Raw genomic sequence first — 22,954 nt, forward strand, 5'->3', positions numbered from 1 at the left:
GTTGTTTAAACCATATTGCAGACTTCTAATTTTATACGTTCGGGGGGGCCTGGGGAATTGCCCAGTTTGTTCAATAGGTGAGACTGTCAATAGGCCCGATATCTCTTTCCTTTAGGTAATTTACAGGTACAGCTCAACATCTCTGTTTTGGGTGATTTATCCCCACACAATCATTAAATACGGGTAACTTTGAAAGGTAAATTTAATACCAAAGTCGCAAAACGTAATTTTAACTGACGTTGCAAATGTGAACACTCCCCCTCTTAGCAAGTAGCAACAACCAACACTGTAATACAAAACAAGTTTGAGACGTAATAAATTGAGTTTGTGAGTTAAAACAGCGGACTACAGAAAGGCAAATAAGGAATATTTGAGTTATTTTATCATGACAGTGAAGTTTAAAGGGTTTTTATTTGTTGAAATTCGAGAGCTGTCGTCCCTCATTAAAAACGAAATGTGGGGTTGATAGTCACAATACAACGCTTCCACTATGGGAAAGCTGAGTATGTTGGGTGATGGGATTCGAACCCTCGACCAGAAGATTTCGAGCGCAGCAATCTAACCATGAGGGCATGCCAGACAGACTGAAAGTGATAGCTAAAACTATGAGTGGCCATTCACCACTTCTCCCCTCCCCCCCGAGCAGTCCCTTCCATCCCCACACTTCCTCTACAAACAACTCCACTTCCTCAGAGATTTATTGTTCCATAGAAGTGACTAATCACAGTAAAGCATGCTCTAAAACAACGACGCCCTTTTTATACAACGATTGTTTTAATTACAAAGACTGAACGCCTTCGGTTTCCCAGTTCATGCTTGTCTAAGAATCCAGGAAATGTGACGTAATTCGGAGTTAACAAACATCTTGAACAGCGTAACACACTTTACTGCAGAAAGACGGGCACGTTTAAGTACGCTCTGCAACCAATGTGGATGATTTAAAAGGCTTTATAGTGTCTTAAGTTTATACTGCAAATAGTGCGATTGGCGAAAAATTGGAAAAATATGTTTGGTTAAAATAACGGCGAATGTGTTTAAAAAATTAATATATTAAGAACAGTTCTTGTTGTTTTTTTCAGTCGTGATAAACATGCTTTACTAAGTTGCTTGACGACTGTTACCAGTTTTCGCCAACTCGTGACGTTACAAAGAAATCGGATAAAAACCGACCAACCTGCATCTAACCCTCAGATCTAAACACAATGCCTTAGTGTAAACTCTTGCTGTGTAAATAAACTATATTTTATCTACAGTACAGAAACAATTCGAATTTCTTCAGTGACAGGTTTGCTGTTACAGAATTTAAAGGTTAGTGTTCATCGATCTACCAGTTTAACCTACTGAAGACTAAATACAACCAGTCCTTAAAAAGATTGTTGCATCTCGAACTTTTTCCAGCGTAAACTCATTCTTTCTTGCAACATCGGATCTTAGTACTTCTGGAAACGACACCAAGTAACTGGTAAGAACATATTGACATCTACACTGTATAGTAACTTGTGTTATCTATTGTACACGTAGGTTTAACTCTTTTGGAGAAGGTAGAAAAAATTATCACTTCGAATAGTACAACTCTTCATCATAGTGGACTTGTTTTTATTTTGTTTTAGTTTCGTCGTAATGTGCCCTAAATCTGAAATTGTTTATTCATGTTATCAGACGTTCTTTTTTAAATATATTTAGCAGCTTCAGTTAGACCCACAAGAAGAAATCTCCCGAGAAATAATTTAATTATTACAGTTTCAAAAATCTTGCTAGTTTTTTTTTTTTTTAATTATGAAAATGCATAGGAATTTGTGAAACTTGAGGTCGGAGTTTGTCTTGAGATGAGAAAACTTCGATAATTTTAATGAAACTACTTGAACCTGACGGTCCTTAGCCATTAGTAATGTTATTCCAGGACTTTCTTCAAGTTCGTTCATGAAATACGGATGCGCATTGTCATGTTTCACTCGATTCCACTATTTGTTGGTAAAAAAAAAATAGCTCGAGTTGACGGTGACTAGTGATGACTGGCTGCCTTCCCTTTAGTCTTTCAATGTTAAGTTAGGGACAGATAGACCTTGTGTAGCTTAACGCGAAATTCCAAACAAGCAAGCAAAAACTGGATTTAGTGTATTTGCCAAGTAATAGGATTTTTTCTTTTCAAGTTGAGAAATAAATAACATGAGCCCTTTAAACAAAATCATTGATTAATTCTTAAGAAATTAATTAATTCTTAATGAAATTCAAGCACGTGTTGTAGCAGTTAAAGTTCTATGCAAGATTACACTTGTCAGTCAGCTGGTTGGTTGTTTCAAAATTTTCACAAACCAACATTAGGGCTATCCACGTGTAACCAGCCCTAGTTTCCTACTGATAGACTAGAGGGAAAGTAGTTAGTCAACAGCACACTTCGTCGACATTTAAGCCTATTTAATCGGAACTGTAACATTTGATCGTTTCTTATATATAATGCTCCCACAGGCCCAAATTATGCGGCAACGAATTTTCGGATTCACAGACAGACAAGGTAACTGTTATTCCACTCATTAAACAGACAGCTGGACAGACTGTTAAAAGTTTTTTTTATCTCTAAAGCTGTAGAGTGTCTAGTTAGTTTAAATACACAAACATGAACTATACACATGTATGATGAGAATACAAGGATAGCCAACAACATAAAACATTTAGTTTTGTTATGAATTTCTCGCAAAGCTACTCCAGAAATATGTCCGCTAACCATCCCTAATTTAGCAGTGATAGAAGAGAGGGAAGGCAGCTAGTCAACATAACCTACCGTCAACTTTTGGGCTATTCTTTTACCAACCAATAGAGGGATTGACCTTTGTATACTAACGCTCCAAAGGCTGAAATTACGTCTTCGGATATAGGGATTTGAATACGCGACTCTTAGGTTGTGTAGTTAACAAAAAATGACGAAGTGAGCTCGTTCTTAACATTAACTTAAAGAAAAAAGTAAAACCTGAAAGATAAACAAAAAATTTTGCACTATTTAGTGCTTCTCTTTAAAAGAAAAAAGAACAGTGTAATACTGTTACTTTCTTTAAGGGTTCACAGACAATAGACATTTGTAAACTACATCCAAGAATGTTCTGTGTATAGTTAATAAATGATTTATAATCTTCAAAACATATTCCTGCTTAATTAAAGACCAAATAACTGTGTAGCGATTCTGTCGTCAGAAGTTACGAGTCTTTGGTTACGTTGTAGACGTTTCAACGACAGAGTTTTGTGGAATGCTGTTCGCTTGACACGTAGAAGTAACTGGTATTGTGGATATATTAACAAATAAAGACCGATGGTGGCCAACTGCAGTGCTCGTGAGTTGTTACTTAAATGGCTCAATGTAACTGATCATACGATAGGTTCAATCCTTACACTTAAAAAAAGAAAATAACAACACAAAAAATCAGCTTTTTTTTCTTTCTTTGTCGAGAACGTATATTGTATTTCTTTACCACATCCAATATTGGGTATATTTCATTTTTCTCGTATATTGTTGATTGATAATTCAATATTTTCGAGGCAGCATGGCTAGGTGGTTAAGACGTTCGACTTTTAATCTGAGGCTCGCGGGTTCGGATCCTCGTCGCACCAAACCTGCTCGCCGTTTCACCAGTGGGAGTGTTATAATATGACGGTCAATCCCACTATTCGTTAGTAAGTAATCCAAGAGTTGGCGGTGGGTGGTGATGACTAGATTCCTTCCCTCTAGGCTTACACTCTTAAATTAGAGACGGCTGGCGCAAATAGCCCTCGTGTAGCTTTGCGCGAAATAAAAAAACAAAGAATTATGAAAACTATCACAGGATATAGTGCATCGCACTTGTGATACATAGCTTTCAGTTCTGTAGAATATTCACTTCCCAAGTTATAAATAGGTTATTATTTCGCCACCATAGAGAGAGAGAGAGAGAAAAAAAAAGCTTTCTTTAGTTTGAAATATTGATTAATGTTTTTATACATAAATACAGCCCCACAGTGGAACGTGTACGATCACTTCCAGCTTTTGAGGACTTTGACCATAATGGATATTAAAAAAAAATGAAAATACATGAAAATAAAGTAAAACCAGTATTAGCTCGTTAAAAAGTTAAATACAGTTTAGAGGAAGGCATATAAAAAAAATAATAAGTCGCAAATTTTAATAAATGATGCCAAAAATTAACAAGTGTATATATTTGAGTCTCAGACCAAATGTCCCTCCTGACCTTGTCTTTGATTGGTTCTGCTCGAGGGATATTATGTGGATAGGGTGGAGAACTTATCTTGTGATTCGATGTATTCTAATAATGATAACTTTAGGATTACGACTGGAGTATTGTTAACGAATCCAAGTAAAAAGTGGTAAATTTGCAAGTACTGCTGCGTAAAGTTCCTTTTGCAGGTCTTTGTTTAACAGAAAGATAATTTCTGCTCTCAATGTGTAGAAGTCATTTTTTGTTTTATAACTTTAATTCTTTATGGTATTTAGATAAAATATGACTTTTTATCCTGTGACTTTATTTATTTTCACCTTGTTAACAGGGAAGGGTACTCATTTCGCGATTGTAATTATTGAAGGTTTACCTATCTCTTTGGACTGTGGAATACAAAAATGTGTTTGTTTTTTTATCAATCTTATTTTCTAAAACGATTTTTTCCCCACACTTACCACACTAACGGGTGAAGTTCATAAAACTATTAGAGCAATAAACGTAATGGGGAAAAAAAAATTGGTTTTCACAGGTATGGAATTAGTTTTATCTGTGTTTGAATGTGTTTGATGTGATGTTGATTTAAGTTGTGCACACAAACCGTCACTACAAATATCCCCCCCCTTCTCTCTGCTCGTTAGTATTTTTATTAATGTTTCTACAATGTTACGCCCCTAAAATTTTTCGGTGGGGTCTTTCAGCCCTTCAAGCTTGCCTTGAGCCAACCCTGCACGAGGAATGGAAGAATCGTGTTTCTACCACACTTCTCATTTTTAGACAATCCCAGGCTTTAGGCTACAAACGCTAGCGACTAGTTGCATTTTCTCCGCTCTGTGGTTCAAATTAAGGATCTATGCTTGAACCGTATGGGTCCCTGAGAACCATGCCGTTTGTGAGCATAAGGCGTTTAAAATACACGGAAAGTTATCAAATTAGTGGGAATACCAACGAAACAAGCTAGTTTATTGGTAGGCACGTAAAAAGCTACATTTAAAACGCAGGAAGTCATTCGTACATGTATGTGTACGTCATTTCCTCGCCAGCCAATGGCGGAATGTTTCCTTTCAATAAACTCTTGGTTTCTTCTCGATCGCTATTGGCCAATATATACTTAAATGTGCCTTCGTTTACTGAATTTTGGACATTGTCATTTCTCTATGGTCGATACTCACGGTTTAGTTTTAGTAGAGTAACTTAAATAGTAGATTAAGTGTCCTATAATGAGAAGTGCTTGTTGAGCTGAGAACTTTTTGTATTGAAGAGAGTTTAAGTGCCTGGGATTGTGTACCGACAAGCGTTGCGTTTAAATGGCTGGGAATTCTAGACAACTGTTTTGCGCAACTGAAAATTTTTCCCCGGAAGTAAAGTTTTTCCTAACTGATTCTTCCAGGAAGAAGACTTGATGCAGTAATAAACCACAGCCCGTACACACCATAGCTCAGCGGCAAGCGCGGCAGCTAATAACATTAAAATTAGGGTTCGATCCTTACATTGGGCACAGCTCAAATAGCTCGATATGCAGGTTTACGTTTAAATAAAACAAATCCAGTTAGCGCCAAAGCTAGCTTAAAAGGTCTCTTATCTAAGAGCAAACGCGTGTACTTTTTATGTATGTTAATATATAGTCTTTCTGATCTAGAGTCTTGCGAATATTATCAGAGAAAAAAAAAAAAAACAGCTCAGATAAGTTGATTCGAACATGCTTGTTACATCACACGAACTTCGTCACTGTCGTACAGTAACGAGCATCTATTAAAACAAAATATGTATCAGAATTTACTAGAATATTTATCTATTACTGTTGCGAAGCTCTTCAGTGGCTCAGCGATACTTCTTCATTCATAAGCCTCTTTACCACAGAAAAATATCTTCGCTTATCATAATGAAAATAAGGTTTCGATACCTACAATGGGCAAATAGTTCACTGCGTAGCTTTGTGCATGTCAGCAAACTGAAGAAAATGAAGTTACCGTTTCAAAATATCCTTTTACTAGGCTAAACTGTGAGAATTTGATATTTAGTTATTCATTTAAGACAAACTAAAATAGAACACATATCGTTTGTTTGGTTTGAATTTCGCGCAAAGCTACACGAGGGCTATCTGCATTCGCTATCCTTAATTTAGTAGTGTAAGACTAGTAGAAAGGCAGCCAGTCATCGCCACCCACCGTCAATTTTTGGGCTACTCTTTTACCAACGAATTGTGGGACCGTCGTATACTAACGCTCCAACGGCTGAAAGGGCGAGCGTATTTGGTGTGAAAGGGATTCGAACCCGCGACATTCAGATTACGAGTTGAGCGCCCTAACCACCTGGCTATGCCGGGCCTGAACTTTTATCGTGCAACTCAGAAACTGTTGTGATGCGTTTTGATCAGACTATAATTGTTTGTTATGATAACGTCGTAGCCTAATTTAGTTCTGAGTAAAATGTAGACCAACTGGTGATACGCTTAACAAAACCTGTTAGTAAATACTTAATTAATTAAGATTATTCACAAACTTTATTAATAATCGCATCTGTGATAATCACAACAGAACAGTTAACCTCTCTAGCATCTGTGTTAATCACAACAGGACAGTTAACGTCTCTAGCATCTGTGTTAATCACAACAGGACGGTTAACGTCTCTAGCATCTGTGTTAATCACAACAGGACAGTTAACGTCTCTAGCATCTGTGTTAATCACAACAGGACAGTTAACCTCTCTAGCATCTGTGTTAATCACAACAGGACAGTTAACCTCTCTAGCATCTGTGTTAATCACAACAGGACAGTTAACCTCTCTAGCATCTGTGTTAATCACAACAGGACAGTTAACCTCTCTAGATTTGTTGGTATTGTCGTTATCAAATTCCGTTGAGCGAATCGAAAGTATTGTTAATGGGGTCTTATCCCTTCACACTTGCAGAGAAACAGCTCTCACCAAATAATTATTACTACATACTAGCTGGGGTACCTGTACCCTGGACAGAAGTTATACAAGTTCATGATTAATGAAAGGTTATCTTAGGACATGAAAAGTAGTTTCCTTTATATATAATTAAAAAACAACAACAACCAAACGCCCATAAAAACAGCAAAATACAAAATATGAAACCATAAATTTTCATTTATCACCTCATAGATTCAACAAACCTTCATACCAATTTTGGTGAATCCACACCTTGCGAACTATTTACATGGACATGCAACAGACAGTAATATTATATTTATACAGATGTTGCCAGTGCATTAGATCCGCGTGTGACGTACTTATAACATCATATCTGCACCTTGAGAATAATAAAAAAAAAAGGTTCTCTGTGACAGGAAAGGAAGGCGAAACGGGGAAAATCTTGATCCTTATTGCAAATATACGTGCACACAGGATAAAAATTTTGCGAAGTTGGAGGTTGCACATTGCGTAATAAATTTTTTTTTGCCGTATCATATAAGCAAGAGTTTCATTAAACTATGATGATATTACCGATCAACAATTAGTAAAGTTTCTCTATCCACATTTAAGCTTGATGTTTCTTTAATGGATGATGTAAAAAGCGTTTCGACTGCGGCTTTGTGTGAGGGTAAATCCAACCAACCTGGTGAACTTTAGTATTAGGCAAAAAGCCTCGTCGGTAGCAGCAGAAAACAAGATGCAAAGTGTGAGGCTTAAATGTTATTATATCCCTTTTACTGAAAGCCCTATAAACAAAACGTAATAAATGTTATTATTAATTGTTGTTAAGTTTAAAGCTACACACTAAAATACCTGTGCTCTGCTTACTTCGAGTATCAAAACCCAATATTTAGCGTTATAAGCCCACAATTTTACTGCTGAGTCAACAGGGTATCTTATTAGTACTATTATTATGTAATTTAAAAATAATCTACCGATAAATAATACTTTCCAGCTTAGACGTTCACATCATAAGAACTCTGTTTTGTTTGACGTTGTAGAAATGTGAATCAAATATAGACTATAGTACTGTTACGAAAAACAATGGTGAGTAATTAAAAGTCATTATATTATATCAGTCAACGGTTTTATCATCAGTTGTTAGAACATTAAGTATATCAACCAAATACTACCCCTTTTGATACTTATATGAGGATATCCTACCATTTATCTTTCCACTTTTAAAAACAACAGGACGTAATTAAACTAATATATCGTTAATCTCTTACATACCTAAAGGATGTGAAAGAGAGATTAGGTGCTTTATTAGAATATTGTTGTTTGTAAACCTATGTTGTTCTTTTAGGACGTTGAACTTTCCAAATCTCGTCTGTGTTGCACGCATGCGCATTACGATCAAAACAATTGGCTTTGTCAACACACCGGCAGTAGTTATTTTATATTTGTTGCCACTGGTATGTAGTTTATCTTGGGTAAAGACTACGCTCCCTGAAGGTAATTTTTTTTTTCTAGCACGGAAAACAGATTTATGTGACATGATACCGGTATTTGTAACAGGGCATTGAAAACGTGAAGATATAAAAAGGTGTTTTATATATATATGTTACTTTACTTGCTTTGTTTTGAATTTCGCTCAAAACTACACGAGGGCTATCTGCGCTGGCCGTCCCTAGTTTAGCAGTGTAAGACTAGAGGAAAGACAGCTTGTCATCACCACCCACCGCCAATTCTTGGGCTATTCTTTTACCAACGAATAGTGAGATTGACTGAAACATTATAACGCCCTCACGGCTGAAAGGGCGAGCATGTTTGGCGCGACGGGGATGCGAACCCGCGACCCTGGGATTGCAAGCCGGGTGCCTTAACTACCTTGCTTTGGCGGGTCTACTGTACTTGTACCAGTAAAATTGGTAATCAAAATAAAGAAACAGTTGTGTACTGGAAAGCTAAAATAATGGGAAAAAAATGCTAATTTAATAAAAAGTAGCATATTGACTTACATTGACTAAAAACGTTACTCGTATAGAATAAAGAATTAAAATTTGAATGTTATTGGAACTGGCATGGTTAAGTCGCATTTTGCGGGTTGCGCGTTCGAACCCTTGTCTCTACAAATATTTCCGCCAATTCCACTGTTTATTGATAAAAGAGTAGCCTAAGATTTGTGAGTGGTGATGACGAATTGCCCACTCTCTAGTCTTACACTGCTAAATTAGGAACGACTAGCTCAGATAGCCCTAGTGTAGCTTTGCGCAAATTGCTAAATAAACCACATCATTTTGACTTCCTGTTTCGAAAAGTTATAATTTCTATTAAATTAATTATATACCCAAATATTACACATGTCTAACTGACAAAGCAAATTCCTACCAGTATCTTATTTTTAGTAATAATGAAACAAATATGCATTATAATTTCGTGCTTGGTTCATTTTCAAAACAGTCATATTTTTCAAACATCCCGACAAGTCATTTGCAAAATTCTAAAAAGGCTTCAGAAACCATGTAATAATTGAGAAATAGAAGTATTAATAAAACATAAAAGTTTGATCTTTGGCTCTCTTGTCATTGAAAATTTATTGGCGCATAATGTCCAAAGTTTTTCATCAACCACAACTTCCCCCAAATTTAGCTGCACGCGCTATATTACCATCCACTGACTATCCACCCCATCTGGGCCCGGCATGGCCAAGTGTGTTATGGTGTTTGACTCGTAATCCGAGGGTCGCACCAAAGGTGCTCGCCCTTTCAGCTGTGGAGGCGTTATAATTTGACGGTCAATCCCACTATTCATTTGTAAAAGAGTAGCCCAAGAGTTGGCCGTAGGTGGTGATGACTAGCTGCCTTACCTCTAGTCTTACACTGCTAAATTAGGAACGGCTAGCGCAGATAGCCCTCTAGTAGCTTTGCGCAAAATTCAAAATAATCAAACAACCAATCCAGTGATTATCTGTTTTATTGTCAATCAAACAAACAACCAATCCAGTGACTATTCGTTTCATTGTTAATCAAACAAACAACCAATCCAGACTATCTGTTTCATTGTTAATCAAACAAACAACCAATCCAGTGACTATCTGTTTCATTGTTAATCAAACAAACAACCAATCCAGTGACTATTCGTTTCATTGTTAATCAAACAAACAACCAATCCAGAGACTATCTGTTTCATTGTTAATCAAACAAACAACCAATCCAGTGACTATCTGTTTCATTGTTAATCAAACAAACAACCAATCCAGTGACTATCTGTTTCATTGTTAATCAAACAAACAACCAATCTACTGACTATCTGTTTCTTTGTTAATCAAACAAACAACCAATCCACTGACTATCTGTTTCTTTGTTAATCAAACAAACAACCAATCCACTGACTATCTGTTTCTTTGTTAATCAGACAAACAACCAACCTACTGACTATCTGTTTCTTTGTTAATCAGACAAACAACCAATCTACTGACTATCTGTTTCTTTGTTAATCAAACAAACAACCAATCCACTGACTATCTGTTTCTTTGTTAATCAAACAAACAACCAATCCACTGACTATCTGTTTCATTGTTAATCAAACAAACAACCAATCTACTGACTATCTGTTTCTTTGTTAATCAAACAAACAGCCAATCCACTGACTATCTGTTTCTTTGTTAATCAAAGAAACAACCAATCCACTGACTATCTGTTTCATTGTTAATCAAACAAACAACCAATCCACTGACTATCTGTTTCTTTTTTTAATCAAACAAACAACCAATCCACTGACTATCTGTTTCTTTTTTTAATCAAACAAACAACCAATCCATTGACTATCTGTTTCATTGTTCTAAAATTATCACAGTGAACGTTAGTGACACCAGTGATTCTCAGTTTCATTATTTTTTCTTGAAATTTAAAATGACACTTAAATCTACATTCAAACTTACACAACTGCTCACAGTATTGCACTGTTAAAACTTACGTATGCTAGTTTTTAGATTTCTCTGATGTTTTGACTATATATAAAGTTCAATGTTAAAGAATACATCTTTGATATTTGTAGATTATCTCGTGGAAGGTGTCGCTAGAAAATTCCCTAGGCTTCTGTTAGAAGTTTCAATATTAGTATTAGTCGTTTAGCAGCTAAGATAAAATTTGTAGAATACCTTCCTTTACCCCCCCCTTCCCTCCCCATTGGCGTAGCGGTATACCTGCTGACTTACAATGCTAAAACCCGTGTTTCGATACCCGTAGTGGGCAGAGCACAGAAAGCCCAATGTGAAACTTTGTGCTTAATTGTATTAGTCGTTAGCGGTTTCGATACATATTGCAGAGTCCGTCATTCCTCTAATTGCAATGGGTTAATTATGTTACAAATACAACTGGTTACACCATTAACAAATATACGATGCAGTGGGGTGTTCGAACCTATTCGTTAAGCATATTGTGGCTTTCCTCTCTCTCTACTCAGATTTGTTTTCTAGATTTCGCTCGATAAAAATTTCTCAGCATCTACAAAGACTGTGCCACTTGTTTGTTTAACTGAATTGTCACTGTTCGTTTAATTGTTACGTTAAATAAGTCATTTATTTTTGTTGCATTGTTAAACAGTATGGACTCAATTAAAGTTCAGACAAGAACCCTGCGTTCAAGCAACCACTGCACTTTTATCACCAGTTACTAGTGAACTTATCACTTAATATTGCATTCTTTCCCTCAAAATCACGCTTATATGAAACACAAAGAAATTTTGTGTTACTTTTATAATAATTACGTTAGCAATCAAACTATTTACAGCTTTCCTCGGTCGGGCTGTACAGAGGCTGTTTAAGAAAATTCAGTTTTTTCATAATTTCAGTATGTGAAATATTCATGGTTTTTGTTTTATTTTACTTCTAATATTTAATTGAATTTCACCAGGTGAAACTTACCGAGTTCCTCCGTTTCTACTTGAAACAACACTGTTTTAAATATCCATTTTTTATACACCTGTTTACTAAACGTTGAAAGTCGACTGAAATGAAATATCGAACTGATTTCCATCACAGGTGCTACTGTTGAATGTTCCTGGAATATAATATGAACCCGAATCCAAATGCGTTTATAACTGTGGACGCTGTTTACATAATAAAGTAACTGTGGATGCTGTTTACATAATAACGTAACTGTGGATGCTGTTTACATAATAAAGTAACTGTGGATGCTGTTTACATAATAACGTAACTGTGGATGCTGTTTACATAATAACGTAATTGTGGATACTGTTTACATAATAACGTAACTGTGGATGTTGTTTACATAATAACGTAACTGTGGATGCTGTTTACATAATAAAGTAACTGTGAATGATGTTTACATAATAAAGTAACTGTGGATGCTGTTTACATAATAAATAAAAATAAGCTTCATATTATAAATTACTGAAACTAAACTCCGTATTTTTAAAGAAATATGAATTTCAGCAACTTTGCTGTAAATTTAAATATATATATTATATTCAAATGTACGAGTTGTAAAGTCTCCCAGTTCTTAAGGACGAAGCTGAAAATATGGGCTGTGTGTTTTATGTCCATCATAAGGATCGAGCTCAGTTGTTTTCTAGCTTAATAAGCCTTGCCGTATAAGCCACCAGGGGTCAGGTTTACAGACGTCAACTGCACGTGAATAAGTTTCTTCCATTGTTTTTCTACTTCTTTAAGCAGAACTGATTCGTTTTTTAGCAGAAATTTATAGTTGTATGATGATTAAAACTATTACTTGAAGCTACACTGTTTTAAATACGTTTCTGCCGCAGTACATCTCAAAAAATGTTTTAAAAGTACTAGAAACTGTTTCAGAACTCTATATCTTCATTCATGCGATGCATTGTTTCTAAGCTCAATGACAATCTCTGTAACATTAAAAATACTTTGTATTAATCTTTAAGAATCGCATCATATTGTTTGTTTCTATTTGATTTTCGTGCAGAACTATGCGAGGGCTGTTGGCGCTAGCCGTCCCTAATTTAGCAATGTAAGACTAGAAGGAAGGCAGCTAGTCATTATCATCCACCGCCAACTCTTCGGCTTCTCTTTTACCAACGAATAGTGAGATTGACTGAATATTATAACGCCTCTACAGCATTTGATGTAAAAGTGATTTGAACCCTCGACCATCAGATTACGAGTCGCGCGCCACTTAACCACCTGGTCGAACCGGACTCGCATCATATTAAACATTTGAAAATAACTTTAATGTAAGTGTATTTTAGAGGAAAATTTCAAGTCTGAAGTCATAGAAAAAAATAAAATATACATTTTAGTATGCGGTGGTTCATCATAAACTTGAGGGTTTATAACTCTAACATTCGGAGCTCAATAACTGCTTTGACCCAACAGAGACAGCTCACTTTTAACTTTGTAAGGCATATTAAGACAAAAACCAACTACGACAAACATTAAGCTTTGGAGAATGACGTCATCACGATTTATTATTATGTACGATGTGAATGACATGCGAAGAAACTTGATCAGATGGCTGAATGAATTGTTGAACTGCGAGGCGGCGTGATTAGTTGACGTTCGACCTTTTTAAACCTAAAAAGTAGGTCAAAAGACATTTTGTGAAGGGTTATTTATTACCATTGAAACGGGCTCGGCTTGACCAGATGGTTAAGACGCTCGATTCGTAATCCGAGGGTCACGGGCTAGAATCCCCGTCACACCAAACATGAACGCCCTTTCCGCCGTGGGAGCGTTATAATGTTACGATCAAGCCCACTATTCGTTGGCAAATAAGTAGCCCAAGAGTGGCGGTTGATGGTGATGCCTAGCTGCTTTTTCTCTAGTCTTACACTGCTAAATTATGGACGACTAGCGCAGATATCCCTCGCGTAGCTTTGCGCGAAATTCAAAAACAAAACAGTAGTCCAAGATTTGGCGATGGGTATTGTTGACTAGCTGCCTTCCCTCTAGTCTGTTACTGCTAAATTAGGGAAGATTAACGAATATATTTATCGAGTAGTTTTGCACAAAATTCAGGATATGAAGGAAGAAGTCAAAGATGTACCTGACCCTCCCAGGTCCAGTTAAAAAACACCAAAAAACAAACAAACCCGATACATCGGATGGATTCGTCAGGCGATATCTTCCACAACGTTTACATGAGTTGTTTTACAAAAGTATTAAGAAGTAAAAAGCTTGTTAGAACTTAGTTCTGTATACTGAGTTTTGGAATTTTGCGCAAAGCTACTCGAGGATTATCTGCGCCAGCCTTCCCTAATTTAGCAGTGTAAGACTAGAGAGAAGGCAGTTAGTCATCACCACCCACCTCCAACTCTTGGGCTACTCTTTTACTAACGAATAGTGGGATTGACCCTCACATTATAACGCCCCCACGGCTGAAAGGGCGAGCATGTTTGGTGCGACGGGATTCGAACCGCGACTCTCAGATTACGAGTCGAACGCATTAACCCACCTGGCCATGCAGGGCCATTTTTGTTGTTTTTAGAGCCGACTATGATTAACGCTATGCGGCGCAAATCTGCGCCCTATCGAGCACCCTACAGTTAATTTTGTGTTTTGTAACACCACACAAACGCATCACTTAAGATATGCGAAAGATCGATCCAGTTATCTGATTATTTGACCAACAGGAATATTGATTTTTATTAAAACAATCACGTGTGAGTCATGGGTCAGAGAAGTGAATTTAGAAAACATATATAATGTAGCATCAGTGAGAGCCCACTAGAAGAACAAAAAATATAATTATGTTGTGATGATATGTGGCGCATGTGTCGAGCGTGGTTGTTTGTGTGGGCTGGTATACAACCGTCATCTTTCAGTGCGGTCGTGTATGAGATATGAAGATAATTGATAACCAGACATCTTTTCGACTTGTCTTAAAGCAAAATGTTAATATATACAGGTTTGGGTTTGTATTCCATTATTTATGTTCAAGTCTTGTCCTTGAAGTTAATTGAAAATATACGAGTTTAATTAAACATCAATGCTCGTGCACTTCAAGCAACTGTCGATTAATGTGTTACACATCGTATGGGATAATGTCACAGTGCTGTTGTACTCGGTTAACATAGGTATACCAGAGTACTTTGTGAACGAAGTGCTTTTGTAGTCAGTAAACATAAGTATATGAGAGAACGTTTTACACAAAATGATTTTGTAGTCAGTGAAGATAAGTATATGAGAGAACGTTTTGCACAAAATGATTTTTGTAGTCAGTAAAGATAAGTATATGAGAGAACGTTTTACACAAAATGATTTTGTAGTCAGTGAAGATAAGTATATGAGAATACGCTGTGCATCATGTGATTCATTAGTCAGTAAACAACTTTAGCTGATTGTATGTGAAAGAAATATTTGGTTTTCAATCTTTGCCCCGTTTTTTAAATGTACAGACAAGAGTTAAACTGGACAAAACTTACACAGAGAGGTCAAAGGTGACCAGAACATATCAAAACAATTTGTTTTCCTCTAACGCCATGCAACTTCCATGTTATAAAAGGAACCAGGTGAACAAGTTTGTTAAATACAAAACTACACAATGGGCTAGCTATGCTGTGCCCATCACGAGGGTTGAAACAACGTTTTTAGCACTGGGTAGTCAGTTGATGACCTAGAGGAATCACGTTTATAATGCATGATACCTGTAAAATCTGAGAACAAAGGACATGACAGAAACCTATCTCCTTCATTTTGTTTCACAAGAGCGCTTAAATGCGAAGTAACTTGAAGAGCTTGTGACATGCGATTGGTATTCGAATAAATCGTCTAGTAATTCTTGAAGTTTCCAAAGAAAAATAAATTAACAGATGACTTTCTTATATCCATGGCAGTGCACTGTCTGATTGGTATAGTGTCTTGAAATGACATTTCAATGTTTTACTTTTATGTCTAGGTGATAAAGTGTATTCAAACAATGTCGCCGTATAGGGGCTGTCTCTTCAGACGTCTTATTAACTCTTGTTATGTTTACGTAGGAATACATTGTAGATAATAAAATCCGAGTGTTTCCGGAAACGTATTGCACCAGACTTGGATAAACAGATGTTGGTATTAAAATTTGCCCCCAAAATATGTTAATACCACGTTTTTTTTCGTGTTTTTTTCTACCTTTGAGAAGATAAACACGTTAACTTAACAGACTTAGAAAGTAAGAATGACAAAGCAACAGAATCGTGACTTACTTTTCTTCTCTAATACGAGGTATCGAAACAGTATTAACATTTTGGTCTTTCTCGTGTTTTAATTGTTAATTTGATTTCAGATATATAGATGGCGTCTACAGCAAGAGAGAACGGCGGACCGTGGGAGAAAGACTCCGATAACCAGTGTAACACACAGTTGTGTACATCCTATGTTCTGGGTATCTTAGCCTGTGTACTAATTATCGGTGGGATTTGTCTGGCTTTTTATCGGTGGGATTATATGTGGTTAGTCGTTTCGGCCATTGGAGCTATTCTGGCGCTCCTCGGAGCAGCACTTCACTTCTGCGGTTCCAGTACCAACCAGAATCATCAACGACCGAAGATGGAAGAAAGAGAAAAGCCGAAGAAGCATGGTCAGATTCCCACCGACCAGTCGATTCCATCGGCACCAACTCTGAGGGATGCTTGCTCTACCAGTCAACTTTCGTTAAACATGACACCTTTCCACTTCCCTGGGTATGATACTGTTCCAGGAGACTCCAATCGCCCAACGTCTATAACCTCTGTATCGAATTTCAACATTAATGGCCAGAATTACGTGTTGTTACCAGTTGATGTGGAATGTTCCGTCGCAGACACCCGGAATATTGCCGCCAGACTAAGTGAAGTCTTTTCCAACTCTTCGCTGGAGTTCGTTAGGTAAAATATTGGTTTTATTCTGCTATTAAACAAGATAATAAGAATTAATGTAGAGAACAACTACCGCTAGTTGAAAGTAAAGTTCAGTAAATATAAACAGCGTTTCAGAAAATCAGTTTCACATTTCAAAATGTATTTAAAAAAAGAGAGACACGTCATAAAGGATAAAATTCATAAAGCGATCAAAGAAAAGTATTTTTTTGTTTACGTTGGACAACCTACTGTGCCCAGTGCAGGGAATCGAAGTTTTGGTGTGTCACTGGTGGACCTGAAATTATCATCTGGTGATGAAAGTATTAACGAATTGAGAGTGAGGGTGGGGCTTGAAATGACCAGGTAGTTAGGGCGTTTTACTCCTAATTTGAGGGTCACAGGTTCAAATCCCCCTCACACCAAATATGCTCGCCGTTTCAGTAGTGTGGGGGTGTTATAATGGGACGATCGATCCTACTATTCATTGGTAAAAGATTAAAGTAGCCCAAGAGTTGGCGGTACGTGGTGATGACCAGTTGCTTTCCTTTTAGTCTTGCGCTGCCCTCTTGTAGGTTTGTGTGAAATTCAAAAGAAACAAGGGAGGGTGATTATGCACTTTAATATGATGTAACTTTTAAAAAAACAAAGTGTTTTAGGTTTATTAAGCATTTCTTTCTTTTTTCGTTTTAAAGGTTATTGCACATATTCTCCAATTACATAACAGTTTTTATGTTATCTTTGTTTTTTCGACATCTTATAAATCAAGCCCTCCCCTACAGCTGTATGTATGCGGATTTAAAACACCAGAATCCGGATTTTGATATCCATGGTGAGCAGAGCACAGATAGCCCATTGTATAACTTTGTGCTTAATTACAAATAACAACAATACAAATCAAGTGTTAATATAAATTATTGTTTGTATATTAATGTTTGTCTTGGTAATCCTGAATAAAATTATTTTATTTCAGTTGTTTTATTTTAGTTCCATTAACCTCTCTGTACAAAATTCCTTTTCAGCTCAGCCGTAAGTCTGAAAGCTTATGACGTGGGTTTCGATACCCGTTGTGGGTAGAGCACAAATAATCTAGTGCGTAGTTTTTTGCTTAAGAACAACTAAACATTATAACAATTAAAATATATGTATAAAATCCATTAATGTGGGGTTTTATTTAAAAAAACAAAACGAATCAATGTATCTAAGGACAACCTACCGTTCCAAAGTAAATTAATTTAATTGGCGCATAGTACAAGTAACTACCTCTAAAACCCACAACAACGTGCGGAAAATTCTCAACAATGCACGAAGGGTAGAAAAAAAATATATTTTTGTTGTCTTCTTTCAGAAGACATTGGAAAGTATGCACGTCTTTTAACACTTCTTTCTGAAATTTTTAAGATTTCTATTGGAATTTATATAATTTTCAAGTTGATTTCTAAAAATTAAGAAAGTAGAAAACAAAACATTTGAAAAAATAAGTTATCAATATATTATTTCCACTTTAGTTTTAGTCTTTTAGGCTTAAGACCCACTTTACCCGCCAAATCTGATTTTTTGTCACATTTCCTTCCGAGATCAAACGTTGTGTAGAATGTTTGAGTCCCAACAAACAACTTTTATCAGTTTTTTTAAATAGGTGCAATATACTTTGTTAGGACTAGCAATGTGTACTACTTTCGTGACCGTTTTTGTTCCCGTTCTTTATTTACTGAATTTTTACGAAACTATTTGCACTAGTTGTCCCTACTTTTGAAGTGATACAGGAAGGTAGGTAGCTAGCCAATATCACCCACTTCCAACTCTTTATCCACGAATAATGAATGGTCTTCTATGACAAGTCTGATGTCCTGACCACAAGGCCCGTTCACAAAATACGTAAAAGATTCGAAATATGTTTTATTTAAAGAGGGCAAGTATTTTTATAGCGCAAAGCAACGTAATGGACTATAGCGTTATGTCCACTGCGAGGAATCAAACTCCAGTTTTGGAGCTGAGAGTTCGCAAACTATGAGTTAACCACCCTGAGGGTGAGGGTGGGGTGAAGACGGTGAGAATAAGAAAATAAATAAAGTAACTGATATTAGGTTTTATTTATACTAAATTAAAGAATAATTTGGTCAATAGTTATTCTATTTAACATTTATATCTTTTCAAGAAAATGTTCCATACTTTTTTCTCCACATTCTTGACAATATGCAAATTCAATTTTGATTTTCTAGTGGGACCACTGAGCAGTCCACGACACAGAAGGATTACCGTAACTATCAGATAGAGGATAATGTTCATGCGAATGAACCAAAGTCTCAGTCAAATCGTCATTCGTATCTTCAAACGATTAACGGAACCATTGCTCTCTGGCCACCGGAAGAGCGGAACACCAAGCATCTAATGAATGATATGCAATCAGGAACTCGGACGTGCTCTCAATTACCGGACTACGCAAACAGCGAGAACACTCGAACAGTTTTAATTTCGAATGAAGAGCGTTTAATAGAAAGTGGAGAAACTCTAGGTGAACCGATGATTGAAACAATAAACACTCAAATAGCTAATTCAGAAACACAGGTCTCTGAGGAACAGCGAGTCGGGAGGAATCCAGAACAAGAATGTTTGTATGACTTCCCACGCCAGTTGATCAGACCTGTTGAACCTGAACATGTAGTGATAACCAATTTTAACGCAAGAAGCGCAGGTGAGCATGTTGGAATCACTGTTGTAAAGGAACCTCTTCTTTCAACGTCTGTGCTTCAAAAGTCAAATGATCTGGTTCACGATCGAAATGCTAAAAGTGTGAACTACAACAACCCTTCAGAAAGTACTCTACAATCAGATGATATCTCTTCAGACAAACAGTCTTCCTCTGGAATAGTTACTGCATCCTCCAGGAACAGTGTACATCTTAGAAAGAGTCAGCAAGAGACTAGTTATGAAGAGTTTCGAGGACAAGAAAACTCGCTTGGCCACGTTCCAGAAGTTCACGTGATGTGCAGTCAAGAACTAAACGAACATTTAGTGCAAAATTTGGAAGTACAATTCCCTCGTGAGAGTCACGATGTCCAAACCTCGGACTTGCTCAGTTCTCCTTCGGTTGAAACTGTTCTAGAAGCGCAATCTTTTCCACCTCCCAGCTACGAAGAAGTCGCACGAGATAAACGCATAACTGAGAGCGCATATTGTTCAGCTTTCGGAACGTTATAACCATTAACAAATGGAAATGTAGTACAGATCGTGTCATGCGTATAACATACTCTGTATTTAAGTTGAAATGTCAGAAAAAAAAACGTATTGCGTATTATAAGAAAGAAATCACCACCTGTAAACCATGTAACTGTTATCTTTTGTTAATACATGGTGTTTTAGATTTGTGTGTAAGCCAGAACTCTCAGTTTGATGTCGCACTACATATGCACTCGACAGAGTAACTCAGAAGCACCAACTTTCCTCCAGCATTGTCGAACCAGTAATGCAGAGACTGACAAACTGTAGTATGCGAGAACAAAAGTAAAAATTGTAAGATTTGTAATAAGCTTGAATTTAGCTTCCCGAATTCGCTTCTAGACTCATCCTTAGCATTCCTAGACCTGACAGTGTGTTCTTCCCTTCAAACTGACAGAAACCATAACAGATGTTTTGAGTTATGTCATACAAAATAGCTGCATATTTACTATTAGTAGGTAAGTGTTAAGAAAAGTTAAAGTAAAGTTTGATTTCATTAAACTACCTCTACAAACAGTGACAACCATCACCAGAATTGGATTTCAAGAACGCTATGCTGACAGTATAGTTCTTGAACAGGTTCAGCTGTTCTTCTAGGAGTATAGAGGAGCATTTGCTATGATATACGGACATACATCAATAAGATATACTCACATATCTGTATATCACTGGGAATGGTGCTCGGATGCTGTACGATATTTTAAAAAATCGGAGCAATTACCAGTTGGCCGTTTCGGTGCTATTGGACCTTATTTAAACGTTTATGGGACGTATTGTTTATTCCTATTGTGTGCTTTTTTTTCTATCTTGATCCGGAAATGCAAGTGATAAACAGACTAATAATATTTCCAGACCTCAGCTCCATAGAACACGCACAAGACCCTTTTCGGGAGTATCAATTACCAAGCACATTGGATTAGTTCATAAGCTCCTAGACTGATATTCAGGACTCTGAAAGGGTGTTTGAAGATATTTGTTTGGACATACTCGTAATGAACGTGAACAGAAAATATCCAGACAGCTCCAGTTTTAATATTCTGAACCATAGTGTTGCTGTCGACACCTATATCAAGTGTAGCATTCAAGGAGGGCCTATTGTGGCAGTTCTATGTTCTCTGCGTTATGGCTATTACAAGGCATTTAATTTATATTTAAGGAGTTATATTTCAATGTTTTACAAAATATACATTGGTAAGTTCTTAAGCCGTGATAACTTATGTACAATATAAATGTTAAGAGTGGTGAATTCATGCACTCAAGTGGATCAAGGGTAAGAATACGTTAATATTAATGAAACGTCTAGTTTTAAATGTTTCTTTTCATAAAGTAAAAAAACAACTTATTTTACATTTTATCAAGATTTGAATGAATAAACAATCAAAGCCAAGGAATAAATGATTATTATATTTAGTCAGGTCTCTTCCCACTTTTTGTTAATGTAATAATCAGTAGAGATTAATAACAAAGTGTAAAATACATACAACTAAAAATCATACATATAATATACAGTTCACCATAAGTAGAAGTATGATGCTTAACAACAGTTTTCTTTCTTAAAACAAATATATTTTAACATACAAACAAGAATACAATTTTAAATAGCGGTCATTACAAATAATGATTTGTATACAAAAGTTTTCTAAGCTTACAAATAATGTAGAGGTTTCTATCTGGCCTCGAACTGGATATCTTATTGAAGGTTCACGATGAGTGAATTAATTTCGATTTGACATCGGTACAATTCATTTAACACTGACCACACGTGAGTTTCTCACAGGTGAAGTTATATAATATCTTCGTAAAAATACTAATGTCTGATGTTTTGAATTTCGCGCAAAGCTACACGAGAACTGCGTGTCTGGCGTTAATCCGCTGAAGTTAAACGATTTGTAATGTTCGAAATATTTAAACGTTCACGGTCAGTATATCCGAAGTTACCGATTAATAAGAGTTAATCACAGTTATGGGCCCGGCATGGCCAGGTGACTAAGGCACTGGACTCTAATTCCGAGGGTCACGGGTTCGAATCCTGGTCACACCAAACATGCTTGCCTTTTCAGCCGTGTAGGCATTATAATATGATGGTTAATCCCATTATTCGTTGGTAAAAGAGTAGTCCAAGAGTTGGCGGTGGATGGTGATGACCTCAAGTCTTACACTGCAAAATTAGGGACGGCTAGCGCAGATAGCCCTTGTGTAGCTTCGTGTGAAATTAAAAAAAACAACTAATCACAGTTATAGCTTCCAAAGTTATAGTATACCAACTGTAACAAACCGACAATATATATTGTCTCCCAGCTCGTCGCGTTTGTTACATTATATAAGTGTGAGGAGATATTCTAGAAAGTTCAGCCTGCACAACAGTAATGACAATAAGCTAGTGCTTTTATACACACACATATTGTTGTTTCTAACGCTCAAGAATCTTCTAGAATTTTAGTGAATAGACGGGAATTTCGCAATACACATTTAACAATACAAGTTACATGAATTTCTAAATTTATATTTAACTGAAACAAACATGGATATTAAAATAGATATATAACAGTAAATCCATCATAATATGTAGAAAAAAAACATTTTTGTCTATCGTACAGTTTGTAAATTTCCTTTACATAGCCTCAAATCTCCATAACTAAAGTTCTTTCAGTATCCTTGTATGTGGTATTTTCTCTACCACAAGCTGTTACAAATTCAGCAGTTTACGGTAACATTAAATGGTAATAACCCTCACAACAAATATCACATTGAATGTCACTCTGTACGAGGTTAGGACAATCACACTTCGAGCCCCATTCTTGCACGAAGGGTTATGAATTAGAAACATCATTTTATTAAAGTTCCTA

The 22,954-nt window shown here is 36.4% G+C and overlaps 1 protein-coding gene across 1 annotated transcript; it reads left to right on the forward strand.

Moving 5' to 3' along the window:
* Positions 1-783: 783 nt before the first annotated feature.
* LOC143256482 (uncharacterized) lies at positions 784-21,518 on the forward strand. Its single transcript, XM_076513768.1, has 3 exons — positions 784-1,462; positions 16,340-16,919; positions 19,112-21,518. The coding sequence occupies exons 2-3, from the start codon at positions 16,348-16,350 to the stop codon at positions 20,088-20,090; spliced, it is 1,551 nt and encodes a 516-aa protein (XP_076369883.1). The 5' UTR covers positions 784-1,462; positions 16,340-16,347; the 3' UTR covers positions 20,091-21,518.
* Positions 21,519-22,954: the final 1,436 nt, after the last annotated feature.

The sequence above is a fragment of the Tachypleus tridentatus genome, chromosome 7, assembly GCF_004210375.1.
Source record: "Tachypleus tridentatus isolate NWPU-2018 chromosome 7, ASM421037v1, whole genome shotgun sequence".
NCBI lineage: Eukaryota > Metazoa > Arthropoda > Merostomata > Xiphosura > Limulidae > Tachypleus > Tachypleus tridentatus.

Excerpts from the sequence above, each read along its gene's own strand:
- LOC143256482 (XM_076513768.1), top strand. The coding sequence starts at position 16,348 with ATGGCGTCTACAGCAAGAGAGAACGGCGGACCGTGGGAGAAAGACTCC. Across the intron at positions 16,920-19,111 it reads TCTTCGCTGGAGTTCGTTAG|TGGGACCACTGAGCAGTCCA; the intron begins GTAAAATATTGG and ends TTGATTTTCTAG.